At 39.5% G+C, this 21,642-nt stretch overlaps 1 protein-coding gene across 1 annotated transcript in view; it reads right to left on the bottom strand.

The window, feature by feature from the left end:
- Positions 1–374: 374 nt before the first annotated feature.
- cdh7a (cadherin 7a) overlaps positions 375–21,642 on the bottom strand; it is an 83,127-nt gene continuing 61,859 nt past the window's right edge. Inside the window, exons 9-12 of the mRNA XM_065276385.1 lie at positions 21,187–21,308; positions 15,555–15,672; positions 15,145–15,396; positions 375–2,172 (exon numbers count right to left, since the gene is read on the bottom strand). Coding sequence (XP_065132457.1) covers positions 1,664–2,172; positions 15,145–15,396; positions 15,555–15,672; positions 21,187–21,308 — 1,001 coding nt within the window. The 3' untranslated portion in view covers positions 375–1,663. The remainder of the gene's footprint in view (positions 2,173–15,144; positions 15,397–15,554; positions 15,673–21,186; positions 21,309–21,642) is intronic.

Raw genomic sequence — 21,642 nt, 5'->3', positions numbered from 1 at the left:
GATTTGAGCATGCTCAGGGTTCAAACTAGCCTGGGCGTGACAATTTATAGGCTAAGCTTCACGTCCATCTACGGCGTCTGCCCGTGTTTAAAATGCGATCGTATTTCTGGGTGCATGTTTGCGTTCTCTAACAGAATCATCAATCTCGTCTCTCAAAGGCTAATTTAGCCGAGGCCTTTTAAATGCTCTGACAAGCCTTGTGTCATTCATCAAACTCAAGGCTCTGTTGGCTCTCTATGCTTGGCCTGATTACACATCATGTCTGTGCAAACCACCCTGTTTCACAAACAAATGCGGCCGATTTACCAGTAAGATCTCTGCATTCGGCACGGCTCAAAATATGGCTGCCGTAATGAAGGAAAGCAGTCGTAAGAAATTTGTCACGCCAAGCTGTGTGCTGTAATTTGCTTTATTACAAAAATCTGTACAAAATGTCTTTCCGGCTTTAGAATTTAGCATGTGTATAACACCATAGACTGCTAATTTCATTTTATATTGTTACAATTTAAAACCATAATAACCTGCCGGACAACAGCTAAACATTGAATATACCGTACTGAATTAAGTTCTGTGTTGTCCTTATCTTATACACTGGTTCAGCAGTAATTGTTTACTGTAGGATCATTTCTTTACACTCTTTTACAGCCACTCAAACTCACTCAGATATGAACAATAGGCCTGCTTTGAAAACAAAAAAACAAAAACAAAACAGCTCTCACAACATTCAGCAAGAACCACTGCCAAAAAACTGTACACAGGACAGCATAGAGAACTACAAAAACATGTTGCCGATTGAGGTTTTTCAAAAGGAAAGGAATAGGCTTAATACAAAATACTTCATTTCAAACCCCTTTACTGTCGTAAGGGTTCGCTCTACAAACTTACAAAATAACATCTCAAAATAACTCAGGTTGACAGCCTCAACTGAAAGGCAAGTACTATATATTTTCCATGATTAAATCCACTCCGGTATGTCCGGCTCAAACCCTCCATAGCCTATTCACTACGGGTTTGACTTGTATTTTGGTCAGCGTAACCGCAGGCTATTACAGAAGTTGCGATAGTGATGCGGCTCGGCCGAAACGTCTTACAGAACTAAGGCCAGATAACAGATGTGAAGCTATGCATAAAGGATATTTTACAAAGCAACATTTGCAGTTTCTCACTATGCAATATGTTTGGAAAAGATATTGGCGTTCCCGGTTGTTCGATTAAATTTTTTTTTTGTGTGAGTCACATTTGACGCAACAGAAACATTGATCTTTCACGCAACGGCGCTGTATGGTACCGTTCTCATTTTATAACCGTGAGGATAGCACTTTAAATGTCTCTTCTGCACAATTGGTATTCCTGGGCCGGCTCACACGGCCCTGCATCCCACGGTCCATTATTCTCTTGGGCTTGAAGACCTCTCTTTAACTTTGTGACCACACCCCAAGTCTAGACTTGGCATCTAACTGCAATTTTAAATAGAAGTGCTTCAAAGTTGAATCTCCACTGTCTATTTTTTATCAAAACCGCTGCTCTCTGCAGATATATCCCCCCGCGCATTGACTGTTCCCCTTTTTTTTCCTGCTCAATGAGTCAGTGGTTCTCTCTTGATCATTGTTCATTTCCATTATGCCCTTGATTGAGCAGACCTTGGCAGGAATTTTAATCCCAGCTAGGAGGAGAATATATTGCTGCTGTCGCCGTGGCCGTACAGGTCGGCCAGCTTCCTAAAGCGAGGACCCCAGTCGCTCAGATAGTCATAGTTCTGCTCCGAGTCTGTGCTCAGGGAGTCCAGGGAGCTGAGGGACTCGGCCACCGAGCCGCTGCCCTCGAAAGCATAGGTCTGCAGGGAGTCGTAGGGAGGAGCGGAGGGGTCCACGTCAGCATCCTTAAGGCGATCCCATATAAACTCCCGGAAGATGCCGTTGTCCGGGGTGATTTTGTAAGGTGGAGGACGGGAGCAGTACAGGGTAGAAACTTCGGGGGTGACGTCTCTCCGGGCTTTGCTGTCTCGCACTACGTTGAGGTTTCTCAAAGCCACCATATCAAAGGCCTCCGTGTCTTCCTCGCCACCGCCTTCGTCGTCATAGCGCACAATGTTCTCCCGCACATCCCTGTCCTCATCCAGGATCAGAGGCTCCTTTTTCCTTCTCCTCATCGATACGATCAGCAAAACCAGCACTGTAAACACACACACACACAAAAACATTGGTGTTAGACAGAAGAAGATAAGAAGTTTTTACATAAAGGAAAGAAAACACATTAAATAGAAAAAAATATTTAATATTAAGATGCAAAACCCTCTAAGTGTGACTAATGTGTTTTCTTGTAAATTAGCATTTTTATATCTTACAGTATATTTAGATTCAGTAATTTCACTTTAATAGCGATGAAAAGAGCAGTCAGTAATTTTCACAAATAAGTCATTTCATTGGTATTTAACAAATTTGACTGTCTTTCCCTGCAAAATCTTTTAAGTGCATGCAAGCATTTTACCACCACTTCTAAAAAAATAGACATAGCAAACAGATTCAAAATCACTAAATAGGCAACTAGAAACAAATCATACAAGTCAGAATTCAAAGGTAAAAATGAAGAACCTGAACTACACTTTAAGGGGAGCTGTGAGGCATGTGGCTGCCATTGTATTTAGGTCCAAGTACTTATGAGGGACCTTACTGTATCACTTTAATTACTAAATATAACTAGCACTTTTTTTAAAACTATATACTAAGTTGCTTGTGGATGATTCAAAGATTTGTCCCTGAAAAGCGTAAACACCATGGCAATATCTACATTACTGTTTGTCTAAACATCATGAGCAGCCCAGACTGATCTCACAGAAAGTTGTGTTATAGTCACGCAAATTTTGATAATTTCTTTCGGTCCATGGCACAAAATTCAGCTTTTTCGTGCCTTGAGCATGAATGTCTTTTTCGTGTCAGCCCATTAATTTTTATAAATATTTTTTTGGGTCCATGGCACGATTTTCGTTTTATTTTATGTATTGTTTTCTCATAGTTTTTTTCTATTTTCTTAACATTCTCGTTTGGGGTTGGGGTTAGAATAACTTTCTATTACTTATTTTTAGACATCCTAACCCAAACCCCTACACCAGGCGAGAATAGTTTTAAGAAAAACATGTAGAAACCAATATATAAAAGTACATCCTAACCCAAACACCAAATCTTTCCCCAATCCCAAGCGAAAATGATTTAAAAAACGGAAAAAACAATACATAAAATGACACGAAAAAGAAAGTCGTGCCACGGACACGAAAAACTATTTACTGAAATTCGTGCTGGTGACACGAAAAAGACATTCGTGCTCAAGGCACGAAAAAGCTGAATTTCGTGCCATGGACATGAATAAATTAATCACATTTTTTTTGTGACTATAACACGACTTTCCGTGAGATCATGTTGGACTAGCCTGTCACAGCTGCATGAGCTTAAGGGTGTGACTACATTTTTATGCAACCAATAGCAGTGGAGTGTTCGGTAAACTATGTTTGAAAACAATGATTATTTTTGCAATTCAGTCTGACGACAAACAACACACATCAGCTTTAAATGCCCATGTGCACATCTCCGGCAGCCCATTTACCTTCCTTCTTTGCAAGATAAAGAAAGACACACAATAAGATATTCAAAATCAGATTGAGCATGACAAGCCTGAGAGAGTCAACAGTATTTATGACACCCCGTGAAATTGTGACTTTTGCAATGTTTTACACCCGATTGAACATTTCTGTTACCCTCAAGGCATCTACGTACGACATGAAAGATAACCTGAATTATCTCTGCAGTTCAATTAGGGCAGATCTGGTACATTAGTTTTATCAATACGTTCATCAGATTGGGCTGTAGTGCCTTTAATAACCCTGCTGACAGATTCGGTGCAGGAGGTGTTTCATCATGGGAGGTGCTCCTGGGAGCAGGAGGTGGTAAAGGAGATACAGTCAGATTTAATCTTATCCTATGTGTTTGTATACAACGGTTATTAACTGTAACGGCCCTTATCCACAAACACGCGCTGCTCGGATTTAGCACATGGCAGCTTTTTTGTCTTCTCGCTTCTAGTCCCTTCATGTGTGAATATAAGCAAACAGATTGAGATAAACATATAGGTGCATGAACAGAAAGATTTAGGGCAGTGTATGTGCTGTAAATATGAGGCTTTAATGGCCATTTCCTCTCCCCACAACCCTGCTCCAACACAAGCAGCTTATTCTGGAAAGACCAGCGGTAAATCCTTTTAATGAGTACAGCATATGCCTACTGTATGAGTAAAATAATACTGGATTATACGTCAGTCAAAAAAATCACCGTGCCCTAACATTACAGACCCTGTACACATATCACAACACGCAGCTATCAAACCATGGCTCAAATACATAATGCACCAAAACTTATTCATAAAAGGAGAGTACACAGTGCGAAATGAAGAACATAGCAGGGCACAAGCACAATAAAGTGAAAGAAATCTGTTTTGTGTGGTTGTGTGAAATGCAAAAGCAATTCTCGTGTTGCTGCTCTCATGAATGCGCAGGATCTTACAGTACAGCCACAACACAGTCCTCCCACGGGAGTCTATCTTTCTCTCTGTGTGGATACCGCATATGTGTATTTGGCTGCCAAACCAAGCTCGAGGGGAGCTGATGAAGTGAAGGAGAGAGAAGGAGGAGGTGTAAGTGGGAGCAGGCTGAAGAGAGAGAGAAAGAGAGAGAGAGAGAGAGAGAGAGAGAGAGAGAGAGAGAGAGAGAGAGAGAGAGAGAGAGAGAGAGAGAGAAAGATAGAGTGGGGGGAAAGGGAGGCAAACGTCTAATGATCCATCCTTCAGGCCTGCCACAGCGAGTGTGAAATATTGTGCCGAAGCCTCATACTTCATCCTCGGGCCTGGTGTCGTTTCGCGGGGCAGACAAGCTGGGCGAGTGGGCCGGGGAAGGCAGCGGTTGCACATGTGCAGTCATAATCACAGTATACACACACACACACACACACACACACACACACACACACACACACACACACACACACACACACACACACACACACACACACACACACACACACACAAACACACACACACACACACATACACATACATACCAAAAATGATATAAACGAAACTAGTGCCAACATCGACCTTTCATTCAAGTTTAACAATCTTACATGCAAGTTTGTGGTGCCAAGGTGTAAATAAAACACTACTGAAACTTTAAGGAATATTATATCCAAAAAAAGTTTTTTTTACAGCAACTACACAAATCTAAATGGTGACCACACTCTAAAAAAATGCTGGTTTAAATGTACTATTTAATGGGCACTTTCGGTGTACGATACCTCCAAGTTGTCCTAGACGCGACTCGATGCGGCGCTGCGCGTTCGGTGTGCGACCTCCTATAGTCGTTCAAAAAGCCGCCGGAAAATCTATCTTAAGCTATACTGTTGTATCTCTTTTCGTGTCTGCAGATTAGAGGTCTTCATGGGTCCGACCCGAGGTCAGGTCTAAAAGTTTCACGGGTGCCTCGGACACGGGTCGGGTATAATAATAGCGGCATCGGGTCTCGGGTAATTTAAAATAAATGCGTTTTTTGCTGAACGGACCCGAAGCCCCGAACTCTCTCGCTTGTGTGCGTCATTGTGTGGCTGGCAGTAGGTTAATGTTCGTTGAGATAGACACGTCAGTCAATTTTAAATGTACATTAACAAATAACAAAGTAAAACAAATGGAACAGCTCACCAAATTGGTTGCGAGACCAGCGGGGTTTCTTTCTTTCTGACTGCTGTGTGCGGGGCTGCACACACGTCGGTGTCGTTTACATTCAGGTCCAGACGGGTTAAAAAAATTGCCACTGGTTCGGGTAAGACTCGGGTCTAATTTTCTCGGGTTTGTGTTGTGTTGGGTCTTTCTTTAAAAAAATATTTATTCAAGTCGGGGGCGGGTATAAAGTGATTTGGGTCATTTTGGGTTGGGTGCATTTCTTTGGACACAAGAAGACCTCTACTGCAGATCCTGTAAATATAATATAAGCTTTGATTTTCAGCTTTCTGCCACCTGCTTTAGTCAAGCTGAGAATTTTATGTGTTACTTTGCGCTTCCGCGTGTGACGTTTATCTTTCACACGCGGAGACATGTGCACATAAACAAAACTGCGAGAAAGCTGGTTAAGGTGTTTACTGTACATGCCGTGCAAAATTGGGATATGAGCAAAAAACTAACTGTGCCTATCGGTTTTTGCTTATGCCATTTATGGGCTTTCCCTGATAAAAGAAAACCGTTTTGCGCGTTTACATGACCCCACGTGTTATCACTTTATTAAGCATAATCAACGTACATGCACTCAATGTTTATATTTGACCCAACAATGGGTTAAAACAACCCAGCGTATGTTATATTTGAACCCAAGGGGCTGGGCTTGTCCCTTTTTGACCCAACGTTGGGTTGAAAATAATCGTCCATGGCTGTCAAGGAAGAATTTAAAGGCACTTAATTTTCTGCCAATCACACGAAGGAATGATATTGTGTCAAACAAAACATATGAACTTTTTTATGGTGGGGTTTTTGCAACATGTCAGCTTAGTCACCATTGTAAGAGTATATAAGAGTACAGCTTACATACTCAGCTTGAATGTTCAGCAAGACAATTTTCGCATTTCAAAGAGTAAGGAGAAACTTTTACATGGTGAATATACTGTTTATGCACCTCTATACCTCTGAATATTTTCTAGGACAAAGACAAAGGATTTTTCCTGTGCATACAATCAAGCTGTGAATTTGTAGCTTTAAATCAAAGTTGAAGTTTAACGCAGACACGTCTGTTTTGCTGAAAGCTAATCCTACATGAAGCATCGTTTTATTGGAGAAGACACGAGCACGCCTGCCTCTCGACGGTCGAAACAAGTCTTTAAAAACATAAGGTTTGATTTTCCGAGCCACTGTTATACGATTACGAAGAGTTATATGGATCTAATGTAGAGTCTTAAGTCTTAACTGTTACAGACTGCACCCACTTTAAGGCTTGATTTAGCCTCGGCGCAGTTTTGACACAAGATGGATGTTCAACGAGGGCAGCAGATCAATTTAACATTATCCTCAATTTGCAGTAATTGGATTGAGAAAACAATCCGTCATCCAGAATCAATTAAACAACAAGTGGGATATTTTGTGGGGGCCTGGTTCCCATCGACCTCTTAAAAATGAGGCAGTGACTACTAGATTATGCACTGCCCTTCTTTTTCTCATTCGCTCCTACTTTCTCGCTATCTTCACATATCTCAACCACTGCCAATATAGCCCCGGGCGTTGAAGACTAATGAAGATATACCGGCGATACCCGGATTTATCTGACTGTTGACATTTCTGCCAGTTTCTAACAAACGATGTTTGTACTTTATGACACCTGTCTATCTGCGCTTTCACAGCAGGGACATTATCTACGAAATAAAATATGATTTATTCTGGGTGACGCAACGGCATATCACATTGCCTTAAGGGGCTTTATGAGTATTAGCAACTGCCGTCCGCTCGCGCTGTCAGAGGCCGTAGGGGAAGTGCGCCTGGACGAGAAGGCGCGTGATTGGCTCAGCAGAGACCAAAAAGGTGATGTCAGTCTTGCGAATGTGACCCGTGGGTACAAATGTACCAGAACGCCCCGGGCTCACCTGACCTTTCTTTATTCCTCTGCCTAAGACTGTGGAGTATTGAGGAGAAGATTTCCAACGTAACTCGGCTACATAGCGTCTGTCATTACTCCTGAAACATTCATGCGCAACACTGGTAAAACCTAATTTGTTTACTACAAAAGCCTGGCTGGATCCCTCCTGTTGAACTCAATTAATTTTTTCTGTATCAAATATTTTATGAGCCATTATCAAGCTTTTGGGTTCATGACTCTGATGTTGTAATAATGACGATGTGCAAACGCACAATAGATTTAATGGAGAAGCTATTTTGTGTGTCGTTAGGTGATTTCGTATGTCATTAGGTAAAATGGAAGTACACAAAATAAAAAACACTCGTGCTTTGTATCGTTCAGTGTCTGGCAGGTTTGAATGTGCGTTCCTTTGAAGCGATGGAAGGCAGGAAGCTTGTTGATTCATTACTCCGAGTATAGATGAAAGGAGAAGAAGAAAGATCTCTCTCCTTACACGACTCTCCTCTGAAGCCAGTCTCATCGCTCTCCTCCTCCCGCAACCATGAGTGAGCAGTCTTGAGACACTGGGGCCAAGCTCTCTTTGCCAAAAATAACTGCATTGCTCAGATCAGGCACAGCAAAGGTCTGATCCAACTCATGTAGTTTAAAAGAGGGGCGGGGTGGCTTCACTGGGGAGTCTGAATTCACACGCCACTGCAAACCACAGGAACGACTGTTTCGCATCATTTTGGAGCCGTTAACAAGTTAGCTGAGCTCACATTTCGATGATAAATCCTTAAGAGTCTGTGATCAATCAACAGGCAAGGAGGGAGTCTGCTACTGTTGGCATCAAACTGTGCTGTTTCGTGAGGATACAATTTCTCAAAAGGCCTGTCGATCTTAATTAGGGCTCAACCTGAGATACACAGATGCTCTCTCCTTTCCTTTACTATAAAATGTGGTTACATAAGAGACTGCTGACTGAAGCTTTGGTCCAAAATCTAGTGAGCCGACAACAAAGGGAGCATCCTTCTAAGCATTCTAGTCATCATGAAACCCAATAAAGTGGACTGATTTGAAATTCTTTACATAAAGGCAGGATTTAGATGTGATGTGTGTAATAAACTGTCAGAAAAAAATTGAAAAAAATTGTCACTGGGAAGGGACCTTTTAAAAAGGTCCTAATACATACGTTTTGGTACAGATACTGTATGTACCCTTGATATACCAATATGCACCTTTTAGCTACAAAATTGTACTTTTTGAAAAGGTGCCGCCCTGGTGACAATTTTTTTTACCTTCTTTTACCTTTTTTCTGAAAGTGTAATTGACATGAAGATGTTTCTAAGCTATACAGTACTCTAATAAGCAAAAATACAAAAAATAAAAAATTACAAAATTGTTAGGTAAAATTTTCAAAATTTTTGGTAATCTTTTTGGTAACACTTTCATTGAAGCCCATGCTTATAATGAATTTTAGCCCCCTTTAAATTGTTTATAGGTAATTATTTCTATTCTATAAATAAATTTTTAAATACACAACAACACCTATACCCCAGATATTGTTATTTATAATATTTTTATTATTACTTATAAGTTATACATTTGCTTTTTCAATTTGCATGCTCAAAATCCATTATACGTTGATTTATAAGTAATAATTACTTCCATGAGTGTATTTTTAAAGCTGCTGTCTGGTGTTTTTCCTCTTTGTCTCCATCTCTGTTGGAAATCTGCAACTGCAGCTATTTGCGGAATTATCAACTTTTTTGGGTTGTACATCGGCACGAAACAGCGCGGATGAACACAATGTATTTAGGTGAATCTGTCAATCACCGCGTCGTTATGGATACTGTCATCCTGACTAACTTCATTATCTGATTTTTTTTATCAGATTTAAAGTCTAAATACTGCGTATTTGGATGTTAAACTTTATATACACACGTGAGTAATATCTTCAGTTATGTCTGGACAATGAGGAAAAGTGAAGAAGCGTCCATCTTAGTTAGATACTTTATTTATCCCAGTGGAAATCTTTACAGATCAACGGAATATCGACTGGAGGAAGATAATGTTCCTGAAGTAAGTCATTTATTTTTATTTTTATTTGCTGTCATGTAATATTCTTATTACACGTCACGTAAGTTACACGCGTCCACGTATTTATTGTTTACAAAAGAGGATGCGTTACTCGCATGGCGTGTATTTCTCTACATGTTGTGTATTACATTCGCTATTATGTTATCTTAATATTAAGGATGCACTAAAGGATATTTTAAGTGTGTGCTCTAATATGATTCCATACATTGCGCTGCTGTTTGCACGTGACGCGATGCCAGTCAGTTTATACGCGTTTACAGAAACACATGAATTGAAAAATTACTAAAAACAGCAGCTCGATGAGTCGATGGGCATCTGAAAACAGCTTTTTATATAACTAATAATAATAAGTCTTATATAGCGCTTTTCAAAGGACGCAAAGATGCTTGATTCTGCAATTGCAGCTATTTGCGGAATTATCAACTCTTTTGGGGTTGTACAACGGCACGAAACAGCGCGGATGTATTTAGGAGAATATGTCAATCACCGAGTCGAACAACTAAGCACTGCAGATGTTCACCAAGTGCTGTGAAAAAAACTATAAATATCCACCTCCATGATCCTCACACGCAATATAACCTACTAGCCGGGTCTCCTTCTTTATGTGTGCTGAAGTGACGTAATGACGCAAGACGTGCTCGAATTTCCCGCGAAAATCCACCAGTATCACTGGAATTAAAATCATTATTACAAGCTAACCGTTTTGAATCAAGCTAAGGCAAGCAGGTAGTTTTGAACACTGGATGTTTATGTTTTTTCTAAAAAAAAAAAAAAAAAGGGCTATTTTTAAACCCAAATAAGTGCAGGACTGCAGCTTTAAAGACGCAGCCTGCATTGTTATAATGTCATTATACAGTATTATAGTTGTGACTTATTAGTAATGTAGATTTAGTTATTCATCAAATAACTGAATTGTTTTATATTTTTTTAATAGCCATGTTGTGAGTTACTTATTGTGAGTCATAATGCAGTTATTAACCTCTATAAAATGTGCATTAGGAAAACTGTATGCTTTACTTATCTGACAAAGAACTAAATCTGCATAATTAATAAGTCATAATTATACTATAATGACATATAACAATCCATGCTGCGTCTTTAAAAATACACTCATGGAAGTTTATGCCTGGGTAATTAATACTTATAAATCAGTGTATAATGGATTATGTACATTGAAAAAGCAAATGCATCACTTATAAGTAATAATAACAATATTATAAATGTAACTTTAAATGTTCTTATAATGGGGTATAGGCGGTTTCATCAGACGCACGTGCGTTGTCGTGGTTACGCGTCTGGTCAGAACTTTACTTTCGGTTACTGTTTGTTTAAAGGTCTGACTTGTGGCTAAAATGAACTCTGGAACAAATACCTCGTAAAAAAATACGACGATAAAAATTTACGATGAAATATGAACTAAGATAATCTACTTGTTTATTTTGCTTCTAAAAGGACTTAGTGGTTTAGTAGAGTTTACTGGAAGTTACGTGTGTTCCACGAAAGCCTTTAATTATGTTGTTACTGCTGGAAACGTCTATATGTTGTCACGTCTTTATTTGTTTATAGAATAGTAATAATTACCTATAAACAATTATAAAGGGGGCTATAATTCATCATAAGTATGGGCTTCATAGAAAATGTTACGATGTTTTTTTTTACATATTGCATTTACAGTAAGCATTTGGCAGACACTTTATTCAAAGCAACTAACAGTGCACTTAATCTATATATTTTTATCTGTTTTTATCAGAATTTTTGATATCTTCAGAACTCAGCACCATTAAGTTGAATCCATTTTGAACAGCTTTTATGTTGATAGCACATCTACAGTATGGATGCCTTCATCGGACGCATACACGTTGTCATGATTACATGTCTGTTTGTTTAATGGTGTGGCTAGTGGCTAAACTGACATCTGGAAGAAATACTTTGTCAAAAATAAAATGTTTTGGTTTCCTAAAGACGAGGGGAGATGGTGACAACGAAACATTGGTGTGTGGAGAGAGGTTTGGCAGCCGATTTGTAGTTAACTTTTATACATTGCATACAATACAGTGTATACCAATAGTTGATCAATACGTCACATTGTGATCTTTTCAGGTGGATGAAAAACTAAAAATAATACAATCACAAAATAACAAAAACAACAATAATAGTGCAAACACTTCAGAATAAGAAAAGTTTCTTGGAAAACCTAAAATTTAAACATATTGCATTAGGCTTCACTGGGGTGTGTTAAACATCTACAGTTTAGTTAAAACGCCTCTGTGGAGATTGAAATGAACTAGTTCATACTTTATTATAATGGCACCAAGGAGGTGGAAAGAAACATTTTTTTTGTTGCTTATTTGTCATCTGTGCGCTTTGAAAATGAAACAGTAGTCAAACAATAAAATCGTCTCGGTTCAACGTGTGTACACATACAAATTCCTGCCTTGTCTCAATAATAGAATTCTTTTAAGACCGAGGCAACATCTGTCAGCAACAAGAGCTACGGCGGACAGATCTCCGCTGCGCCGGCCGAGCCAGAGAGACAACCTATCAATGGCATAATCAAGAAATCAATCCAACCATCAGGACTGCATTCACTCCCTCTGCACAGTCATCAGGTCAACAAATCAACACAAAGACACACCAGTCAACCAATCAGACCAAGTGAATGGTACATACTGGGTAGAGGTCAGTCATCAAACAATCAACTAATAAGAGTCCAAATGTAGTAATCAGACACACCGGCAGCCTCCCAGGAGAGGGTAAACAAGTCAATTGTGACCAAGCAGACCTCTCACTGCACACCGTGTTCCCGGCGGTGGTGCTGCCGCATCTGTACTGTTAAAGAAACGGCAGCCTAGCCGTATGCGAAATGTCACAATACGCAATAAAGGTCTTTGAAAGTGTTCGGAAAGCAATGACATACTGTAGATTGAACAAGTGGCCATTGACTTTTGCTTTTAAAGAACAAACTAGCAAATTTTAAGGCTGATGATGTGACAAAACGTATTCATGTTACCTTGAAATTAAACATGAAATAAAAATCCTCGCTTAATAAATGTCCCTGGTTTTTGTCCATAAATTGTCATTGTATGTTATTCCCATAAAGTTTTTCTTTCAAACTGTGTGAAAGCAAGAGCCTTCACAACTTCTCTTTTGTGGATGTATACACTATCAGAAAATGTGGCAAAAATCTCAGGTTCCATTTAAAGGCCATTTGGGTTCAGATTTTTATACATTTGGTACCAATATGTACAGTTGAGCTTACTAATATAAACCTTTGGGGTACTAATATTATGAATTCTGTAGGTGCAAAGGGGTACATTTGAAAGTTCTAAAAAATTCTAACAGTGTTACAAAGGGAAAATCAATATTAATCAAAAACATTAGAGCCAATGCTCTTTTATCCAATCGAATTCAAATAAATATTTTCAAACCTGCATCAGACGTTATGTAGTATATTTAAATTCACTCTGAAATATGCCAAGATTGGTTTTTAACTCTCTCCCTGCCATTGACAAGATATCTCATCAATTATTAGAAAATATTTGCATAAAAAACGTGTTCCTGATGAGGTTTTATGTTAATCTGTAATACCACGATTATCCAGTAGATGGCGATTACCCAATTTATAAAAAACTGAAGCAAAAAAAATTAATAATTTTAAACTCTGTGTATGTTTTGATAATCGTTCTGTATCTGATCTCTAACAAAATTCCTTCACAAAAATGCAATTCTTTCAGCTTTTGCTAAAACAATTGTATTTTTTAAGAAAAATACCCATATTTAAGAGTTTAAGGGGCGGTTTCCCAGACAGGGATTAGACTAGTCCTAGACTAAAATAAATTTCAGAGCTGTCCAAATTGAAAACAACTTGCACTGACATATCCTAAAGGGGTGGTTCAATGGTATTTCATGCATTCTGACTTCTTAAAACAGTTATAGTTATTTCCTCATGCTAAACGTAGGCAAAGTGCCAAAAAAACAGTTGGGCGTGTTACAGAGTATTTCAGTGCCGAATGCATTTCGCCAGGGTTCGTACAGGTTTCTGAAAGTTTTTTTCGATTACGGGTCCAGCTGAAGTTTTAGGCGTTTCTATGTGCACTTCCCCCAGAAAACCCCGCCCACCCTTCAATCAGCGGGAGATGATAGAACTTACAAACATCACATCACGCGACACAGCTTTGTTTAATTTCAAAACTCAACAATGGCACGAAAGAAGAAGTGTTTTTTTTTGGATGTTAGGAGAAGAAAGCCAGCCTTATGGAAACAATGGATATAGTTTATTATCCGGGGTAGCAGCGGAGTTTTGTGTGTGTTATTGTTTAACGCTGGATTTCGTTGAAAAGTCCCAACCAGTCATGAGTTGCATGCGGTAAGTAAGACTTCTGTCTTATATTGGAAATAGGCGCGTGCATATTATATAAATGACACGAGCATGTAGTGAATCATAAGTTAAACAGTGTTGTATAGACCCTTTCACAGTTCACGTCACAGGCGGTTCCCACTGCGCATGTCGGGGTCAGAAAAGTCATTACAGCAGATTGAGTTGCGTATTATTCGGGATGGTCAAAAATGCCTACTTGCTTCGTGGAATTTGAAAATCGCACCAGGTCTGCCGTTAAGTTTTTCGGGATTCCTGCAGAATCTCAAAAATAAAAATTCAACATCTGTGCATTTGCAAGCAGTTACACGTGCAGACTGGGACAATGCAAAGATCAAAGAGGCTTGTGTTTGTAGTGCTCACTTCATTTTACGTAAGTCATCATTTTTCAGCCCTGTTAGATTAAACTAGAAAGCCTAAATGGTATGAACAGTTTGACCCCATGCTGCACGTGCACCCGAAAGTCATTCAATGTTTACAAACCTTGAAGGGGTCTATAGTGTTGCATGACTCGTACTCGCTGCTCCCGCTGTAGTAACTCCTCCTTCTTCATTTTTTCATACGTTATTGGAAAGATTCGGTAAAGCTAATCTTTCTTTTATAAATCTGATTAAACTAAAGACTTTTCGGGGAGATATAAAGGATATAATACTACTCTATAGGTACTCCAGATTAACATCAGAAGGTCTAAGGTCTAGTTCTGGCTTAAGCTAATCTCTGTCCGTGAAACCACCCATATAAGCAGAAAAAAATATAAATAGGATGAAGAACTTTTTTTTAAAGTTCGCAGAGGGTCTTTTCTTTCATTTGATATACTTGTTTATATATCAAAAAAAAAAAAAATAATCAAAAATTCCTAGAAAATTCACAAAAAATGCTGGCGGGCACCTTAAAAAAAAATGGCTTGCTGGGAATAAGTTAATAGCAAAGAAAAATGACGAAAAATGCAAATACAGAAAAAACAATGCTTTATGTGTTTCATTAAACATCCTTTAAAAACACTGTTATGGGTGTTGAAACTTTAAAATCGATCTCTTACCAAGCAGAGTGATGATGCAAGCCAGGATGGCAACCAGCGCTCCGGTGCTGAGACCCGCTGACAGCATGAAGGCCTCTGTGCCACACGACTGGGGAGTCCCATCAGAGTCACAGTCACACACTCTTATAGACAGTGTGTTAGTGCTGCTCAGGGCCGGGCTGCCACTGTCCACTATCAACACAGGCAGACGATACATAGCCTGTTCCCTCCTCTGAAAGCCACTCCGCTTAGTTAGTATAGAAGCAGTATTGTCTAAAAAGAAAAAGATATATAACACATGACTTCACTTGGAAGGTGAAATTAGAGAAAATATGTAGAATGACTCCTATAAATAGGCAGCATGACAGTCATGCTTAATCTTCTTAGAAACAAGAGCTATAAACTCTTACTGTCGTAATGAAATCACGTACCTTTATTGTCTCTAAGAGTGAAGTTCATGTTTCCAGCTGTCTCTGCAGTAAGGGAGAAGAAGAAGCGATGCCCGGTGGGCGGTTCATCTTTATCCACTGCACTTATGGTTTCAATGACCTGAGACGATGTCAAAGAAGAAATAAAGGACAAGAACATGAATACGGGATTATTATAACATGGCTTGGTAGTTTCACAATACATCGACAAAATATAGCCATGTTGTCACCATTAGTGTAAACCTATTTACATTACAGTTATTTATTTGGCATACTGTACCCTACAGTGCTGCCTAACCTACAGTGCATTTTTCAGTGTTTGTGTTCCCTGGTTATTGAACCCATGACCTTTTGAAACAGGCATTAAAAATAAAAGACAGTTTAGTGATTTAGGGATTTCGGTAGACATTAACTGCAAGGCTGCAGTAAAAGTAAGGCCTGTGGCCTTTGGTGTATCATTTTTGAGTAGATAAAACAAAGTTTTAGAAAGTCGTAAATATGCGTAGGCAACAATATCCTAAAATAGAAGGTGGAAGTTGTCAGGTTTGTTTTTAGAAACTGAAAATATGTCAAGAAAACAATCTGCACCACAGCATGTTTACATGTCAAACATCAACACTTATGACAACTGCACAAAAAGTGTTACAATCATCCCGGTTCCCCCTACAGCAGTCCTTCACTCGTGACAAAACAACCCACAGATCTCTCACTCGAAATGCTGCAGTGTCAGTTAAACGATGAATATTTCATATAATAGGTAAACCTGAATATTTCATGCTAAACTACAGCACAATTTAAAGCGAACAACTGAATTCAAGGGCGTGAACTTGAAGAAAAACACACATTACGCAATGTCAAACTGCACATTAAATTCTTAAATCGTGCCGAAAACACCATCCGGAGGATAAAGTAAGTCTCTAAGCTATCTGCGAAAGACGACGCTTATGCGGTTTCCACGGATTTAGCAAAGTAGAGGGCCATCCCATCCTAAAGCTGGACCGTACCCCCCGAAGCAAAGTGCTGCGTTTTAGAGATGAATATCAGGGTGACCCATCAGGTGGCACACTAAGAAGATTCCCCTGACACACTGTTGTGGCCTAATCTGTAGGCTTTGGCCGGGTTAAATACTGTGTGCACAGCTCTTCCCTAGCGTCAGGCTACAGTCAGCACAAACTCAATCTGCTTGAAAAATCTCTTAAAACCCCATGCGCCGGTCGAGCAGGAGCAAATGCAGCAGAGACACAGATTTTTCTCCTCGTCTGCTGGAACAATATGACCTTGTGCTAAGCGAGAGTTTTTCAGTGCTATAATTCTCCTCTCGGTTATTTTATTTAATCCACCTCCCCCACTTACGCTAAGTGATCATTTGGCAATGGAAGCTACTGTATGAAGGATTTATCATTTATCTGTAAATATTTTTGAAATCGTAAAACGCGGTGCTATTAAAAATCCCCCAGCCTGAACGCCACACGCAGTGCAGGATGTTCCTTCAGTGCCGATTACAGTAAACTGTGACTAAATTAATTACACATAATCCATTAGGATGAATGTAATGTTTATTGAAAAATTGAGTCATTGAAATTTAATAACGTTGCGTCATCTGCACAAAGATCATGTGTTTGCCGAGTTATTTTTAACCTATTGTTGGTTCAAAAATGGACAGACCCAGCATTTGGGGTAAAAACAACCCGATATAGGTTAAATTACAACCCAACGCTGGGTTAAAAATAACCAAATTTTTTTTGTGAAGCAAATGTATACCTTGAATCCACTGCAAGGGGCCGATCAAACAAATCGTATTTAAAACGTTTAGAAACGCAAGGAGCGCCACACTGGCTTTTTATGGGTCACTTTTAAAAAAGACTTTTTTTGTTGCTAGGCAACAGTATAGGTCATCAATTAGGACTGATAGGGGGCAGGGTTTCTCTCTCAATACTGACAAATTTCAGGTGATCTCCTGGCTTTCTATGCCATTTTTCACCTTGTTCTCTTCGTGTGTCATTTCACTTTATTTATTATGACTCAACTTGTAAACTTAAATGTTCTGACTTCTTTGTATGAATTCAATATTTGGCTTGATGGCTACATCTGGTGGAAATTTTATGTCAATAATGCTGATGTATCAAATACTTATTTTCCCCACTGTATTGAAGTGTGAGCGCTCTTTAGCTGTTAACTGTTATATTACCAAAAACTTTAAAAAGAGGGGTTTGCTCTGACCTTGATCGAGGGTGAGAGGTGCACAAACACGCAGGAGTGAGTGACTGCCGTGTCTGGTTGTTCCAAGCAATTGTCACCACAACAGAAAGCCTGCCTATCCTCTCATTTGATTGGACAATAGAAAAAACGCAAATGATGTTGGCCGCTCCTTCAAAAACGCATGGAGGTGGCAAAAACAGCGTGCATAATAAGCGTGCATAATGCTCACTGCCCATAGAAAATCATTCAAAAAAGGCGTCTTCCACTGCAATAAACGTATTCTGTGTGATCTTCCCCTAAGTCACTTTAAATAAAAGTGTCTGCCAAATGTAAAACAAATATGAATATCTTGCCAAGTGGAAATATGAGGTTTTAAACAAAACATTGCATTTACCGACCCTTAAGACCTGGAAAAGTCAATTCATTATCATTAACAAGTACCAAACGACTGATGTGCAGCCAAAAAGTGTAAAAGAAACGCGGGGGATTTTATCTCTCTTTCCCATATAAAATTGGCTGGAGGGCAAGAATCTCTCTTGTGCCGTCCGAGCTCACAGAGAGTGAAAGGGAAATGTTCGCAGTGACGAGTTAGCTCTCTCTGTCAGCCAGCCACTGCTGACCGCGTCTCCGAGGCATAAAAGACAAGTCAGAATGTAGACGACCTTAAAGAGATAGAGAACCCCCGGGAAAACACTCACTTCTCATAATCTAATCTGCTAAATCACCTGTAACAAATCATCTGGCTCATTTAGAGACCGCAGCATCCATTCGTATTAAGCTTCTATTAAATTTGAAAAGTCATATTAGGAACAAAAGAGAAACCAAGGGCACCGAGGGAAAAGCTCAGAGCTGAAAGTAGAAGGTGAAGACATGCGTTTGGTGTGACCCCATTACAGGCACTTGTTGGATGGGGATCTGGGGACCTTTTTCAGCAAGCCATCTGTTTTAGACTCGGATGCAATGATGCAGAAATTTCCGCTAACTCCTATCACCCCCACCTATAAAGTATAGGTCAAGATGGTCGACTGGTCGATTAGCGAGGTGAACTAGGCGACCCGATGATTATTGCATTTGGAAAATGCACATAAATCCTTGCAATCAATGGTGCATAAAAAAGAAGCGAAACTATTTAACTTCACTTAGCTGGTTTGGAATAGGTTTACCATGCAACAATTCCTTTTTTCTGGCTTTTTCTGGCAATTTATTCAAATTCAATGTCTCTATATGCTGTCTTTCAGAAAGGCTGGCATCTTGATGGAACAGGTGTAAAGCTCTAAATGTGCAAATGAGGCATATGAAAACCACGCAGCCAATATTATATACTCGCAGACAATGTAACAACAGGCACACATCTGCCGAAAGAGAGCTTATTTTCCCTGAGATGCAAATCATTGACAGCATTCGCAACTGTTTTGCAAGGTGCTGAAGTGACAGAGAACGTGGAAGTGTCATTACTGTTTGTTGATGGTGTTGTGTCTCACGGCACACATCTATCTGATCAAAATTCCTCGTCTAACAGCTGCAGGAACGCCTCGTTCAAAGGCTTTGACTTACAGATTTAGTTTCCAAAAGCACTCCAGGATGTCTGAGAGCCTCTTTGCTGCAGGTACAGAGGTTTAAGGGCTGTGATAAGGACAGATTCGTCGCGCTAAGACTCGCAGGAGAGATCTGTTACCGAGACTGCGTTCGCTGACTTTCGCTCAAGTGGCCCCATGTTTAAAGATACAGAAGCAGGCGTGAGTCACCGGGGAAGCAATATGATTATGAAAACATACAGGAGCTTTCATCTCCATTCAGAGAAGGACCGACCAATCCACTGTTCCTCGGAGAGGTGAGAAAGTAATTTAGCCTCTAATATAAGAGAGGCCTTTGAAAGTTAGTGATGGAAGTCGGAGGTGTCCAGAACACATACAGAATCTTGAGGGATTTCAGTAATGCGTTTCAAGGCTGAGATAGCATTGGTGAAAGGAGACCACCAGCACCTTTTCACTTAGGCAAAACAAACATGATTCACTGTGACTCTGGGACACGGGTAGGCCAGGACTAATTGTTATGGCGCAGACAATGATGCTACAACAGGGGATTGTATCTCATGCTCAGTAGACCCTGCAGCCTTGTTTTGTTCTCTCTTTGTTTTGAGGGCTCTTACGGGAGAGATTCTTTTTTTAAGAATAAAGAAAAACAGCTTTCATTATCCTTTTCACGGCTCCCAAAATAACTGATTAGATCAAGTCAATTTCTGATACACTAACAATAACATTGTAATGTAATAAGCAGGAATTTCAAACAGCTCCGCCAAAGCGCAACTATTAATTCTCCTCTAAATACACACTCCGTCTGTCAAAAGATGTAAATTAACCGATTACACTTACTAAGTAGGGTTTGACTAAATGCGTATCTTCTTAAATGAGATTTTTCAGAGAACATAATTTCCCATAAAAAACAACTTTCTAGATCAACGTTGCATTATGTTTATAAAAAAGTTCAGCGGGCTTTGGAAGATAAGTTTGAGATGTGAGTGACGTCAGCTGATATTCATGAATAGATTCCAGACCTTCATTTGATAGACCCGCCCCATACATACGCAACCCAGGCAACGATGTGGGTTAGTAGACACGCCCCTTACTGCTGATTGGCTCCAAGTGTGTTTTGGTAATCAGGCCGACTCCCTTTTCCAAAGTGTTTTTCAAAAATCATGGACCCGCCTTTAAGCTATACCGAACATCTACATTTAAACTATATGTGTTGCATGGGAATCAAATCCGCAATATTTCTGCCGCTAACCCAATGCCCTACCAACTGCGGTTACAGGATGACCAATTATACACTAAACATTGTTAAGCATGTGAAATTCATCACAGCAGTGACATTCTCACAAACAATCCCTTCATAAATGTTACCAACAATGCTGGGGAACTTAGAAACACTAAACTGTTTATTTGCATGCATCCCTTCTGCTATTGGCCGCTGCAGGACCTCACATTGGCTACTTGACACAACGGCACGCTCCCCAACAAACCAATTTCATGCCACAGTCACCTCTGTCTCATTTGCATTGGTGGAAGGCTTTTTCCACATGAGCACACAATGTTTTGATCCCCTGATTAGAGTGATCTGCAGCAGTAAGCCACATGAATCCTGTCGCTGTAATTTTGTCCATCTGTGTCTCTCTGAGCTCTATAATGCCTATGAATCAGCACCAATGTCCATTTCTGTTGGATTTTCTGATGGAGGAATTCGAAGATAAATCTAAGTATGCTAAAATCAAGATTAAATGGCTTAAAAAATAAGGAGTATTATTACGTTGGTTCAAACATCCACAGCTGCACACTGCAGCGCATAATAGTGCTCATTTAGTAGCTACTATCAGCAGATATGCATGCATAGTTTGGTATAAAAGCCTTTATGTTACGGCATAAAGGGTTTGCTACAGTACCTGTCCTGGTCCAGCGGTTTCACACAGGTAGGTTTCATACTCTATGGCAAACACCGGTGCGTTGTCATTGATATCCATCACTGTGATTAGAGCCACACCTTTCCCCACCTGTGATGGATCCACTGTAAACAGAGGAACAATATACATATGTAAATACCAAATTAACATAAAGACACAGAGTAAACTAAATATTTATTAATTAAAAATATATCGATATCGATTATTCAGACGGATATCTCCCAATACCTATCAAGATACCGATAGTTTGGTGGTTACATTATCTTGTGTTAAGTAAATTCTGAAGATTAAATTTTCTGAATGTTATTTATTCATATAATGACTATTAATATTGAACATTAAACTAGTGATGTTCTTTACATTTTCTATACACAGAGCTCAAATACATTTTTCTGTTCTCTTTTGATTGACAGGATATATCGGCCATGACTATAGGCA

The sequence above is a fragment of the Paramisgurnus dabryanus genome, chromosome 6 (genome assembly GCF_030506205.2).
Source record: "Paramisgurnus dabryanus chromosome 6, PD_genome_1.1, whole genome shotgun sequence".
NCBI lineage: Eukaryota > Metazoa > Chordata > Actinopteri > Cypriniformes > Cobitidae > Paramisgurnus > Paramisgurnus dabryanus.
This window is presented reverse-complemented; position numbering and strand designations above follow the sequence as displayed.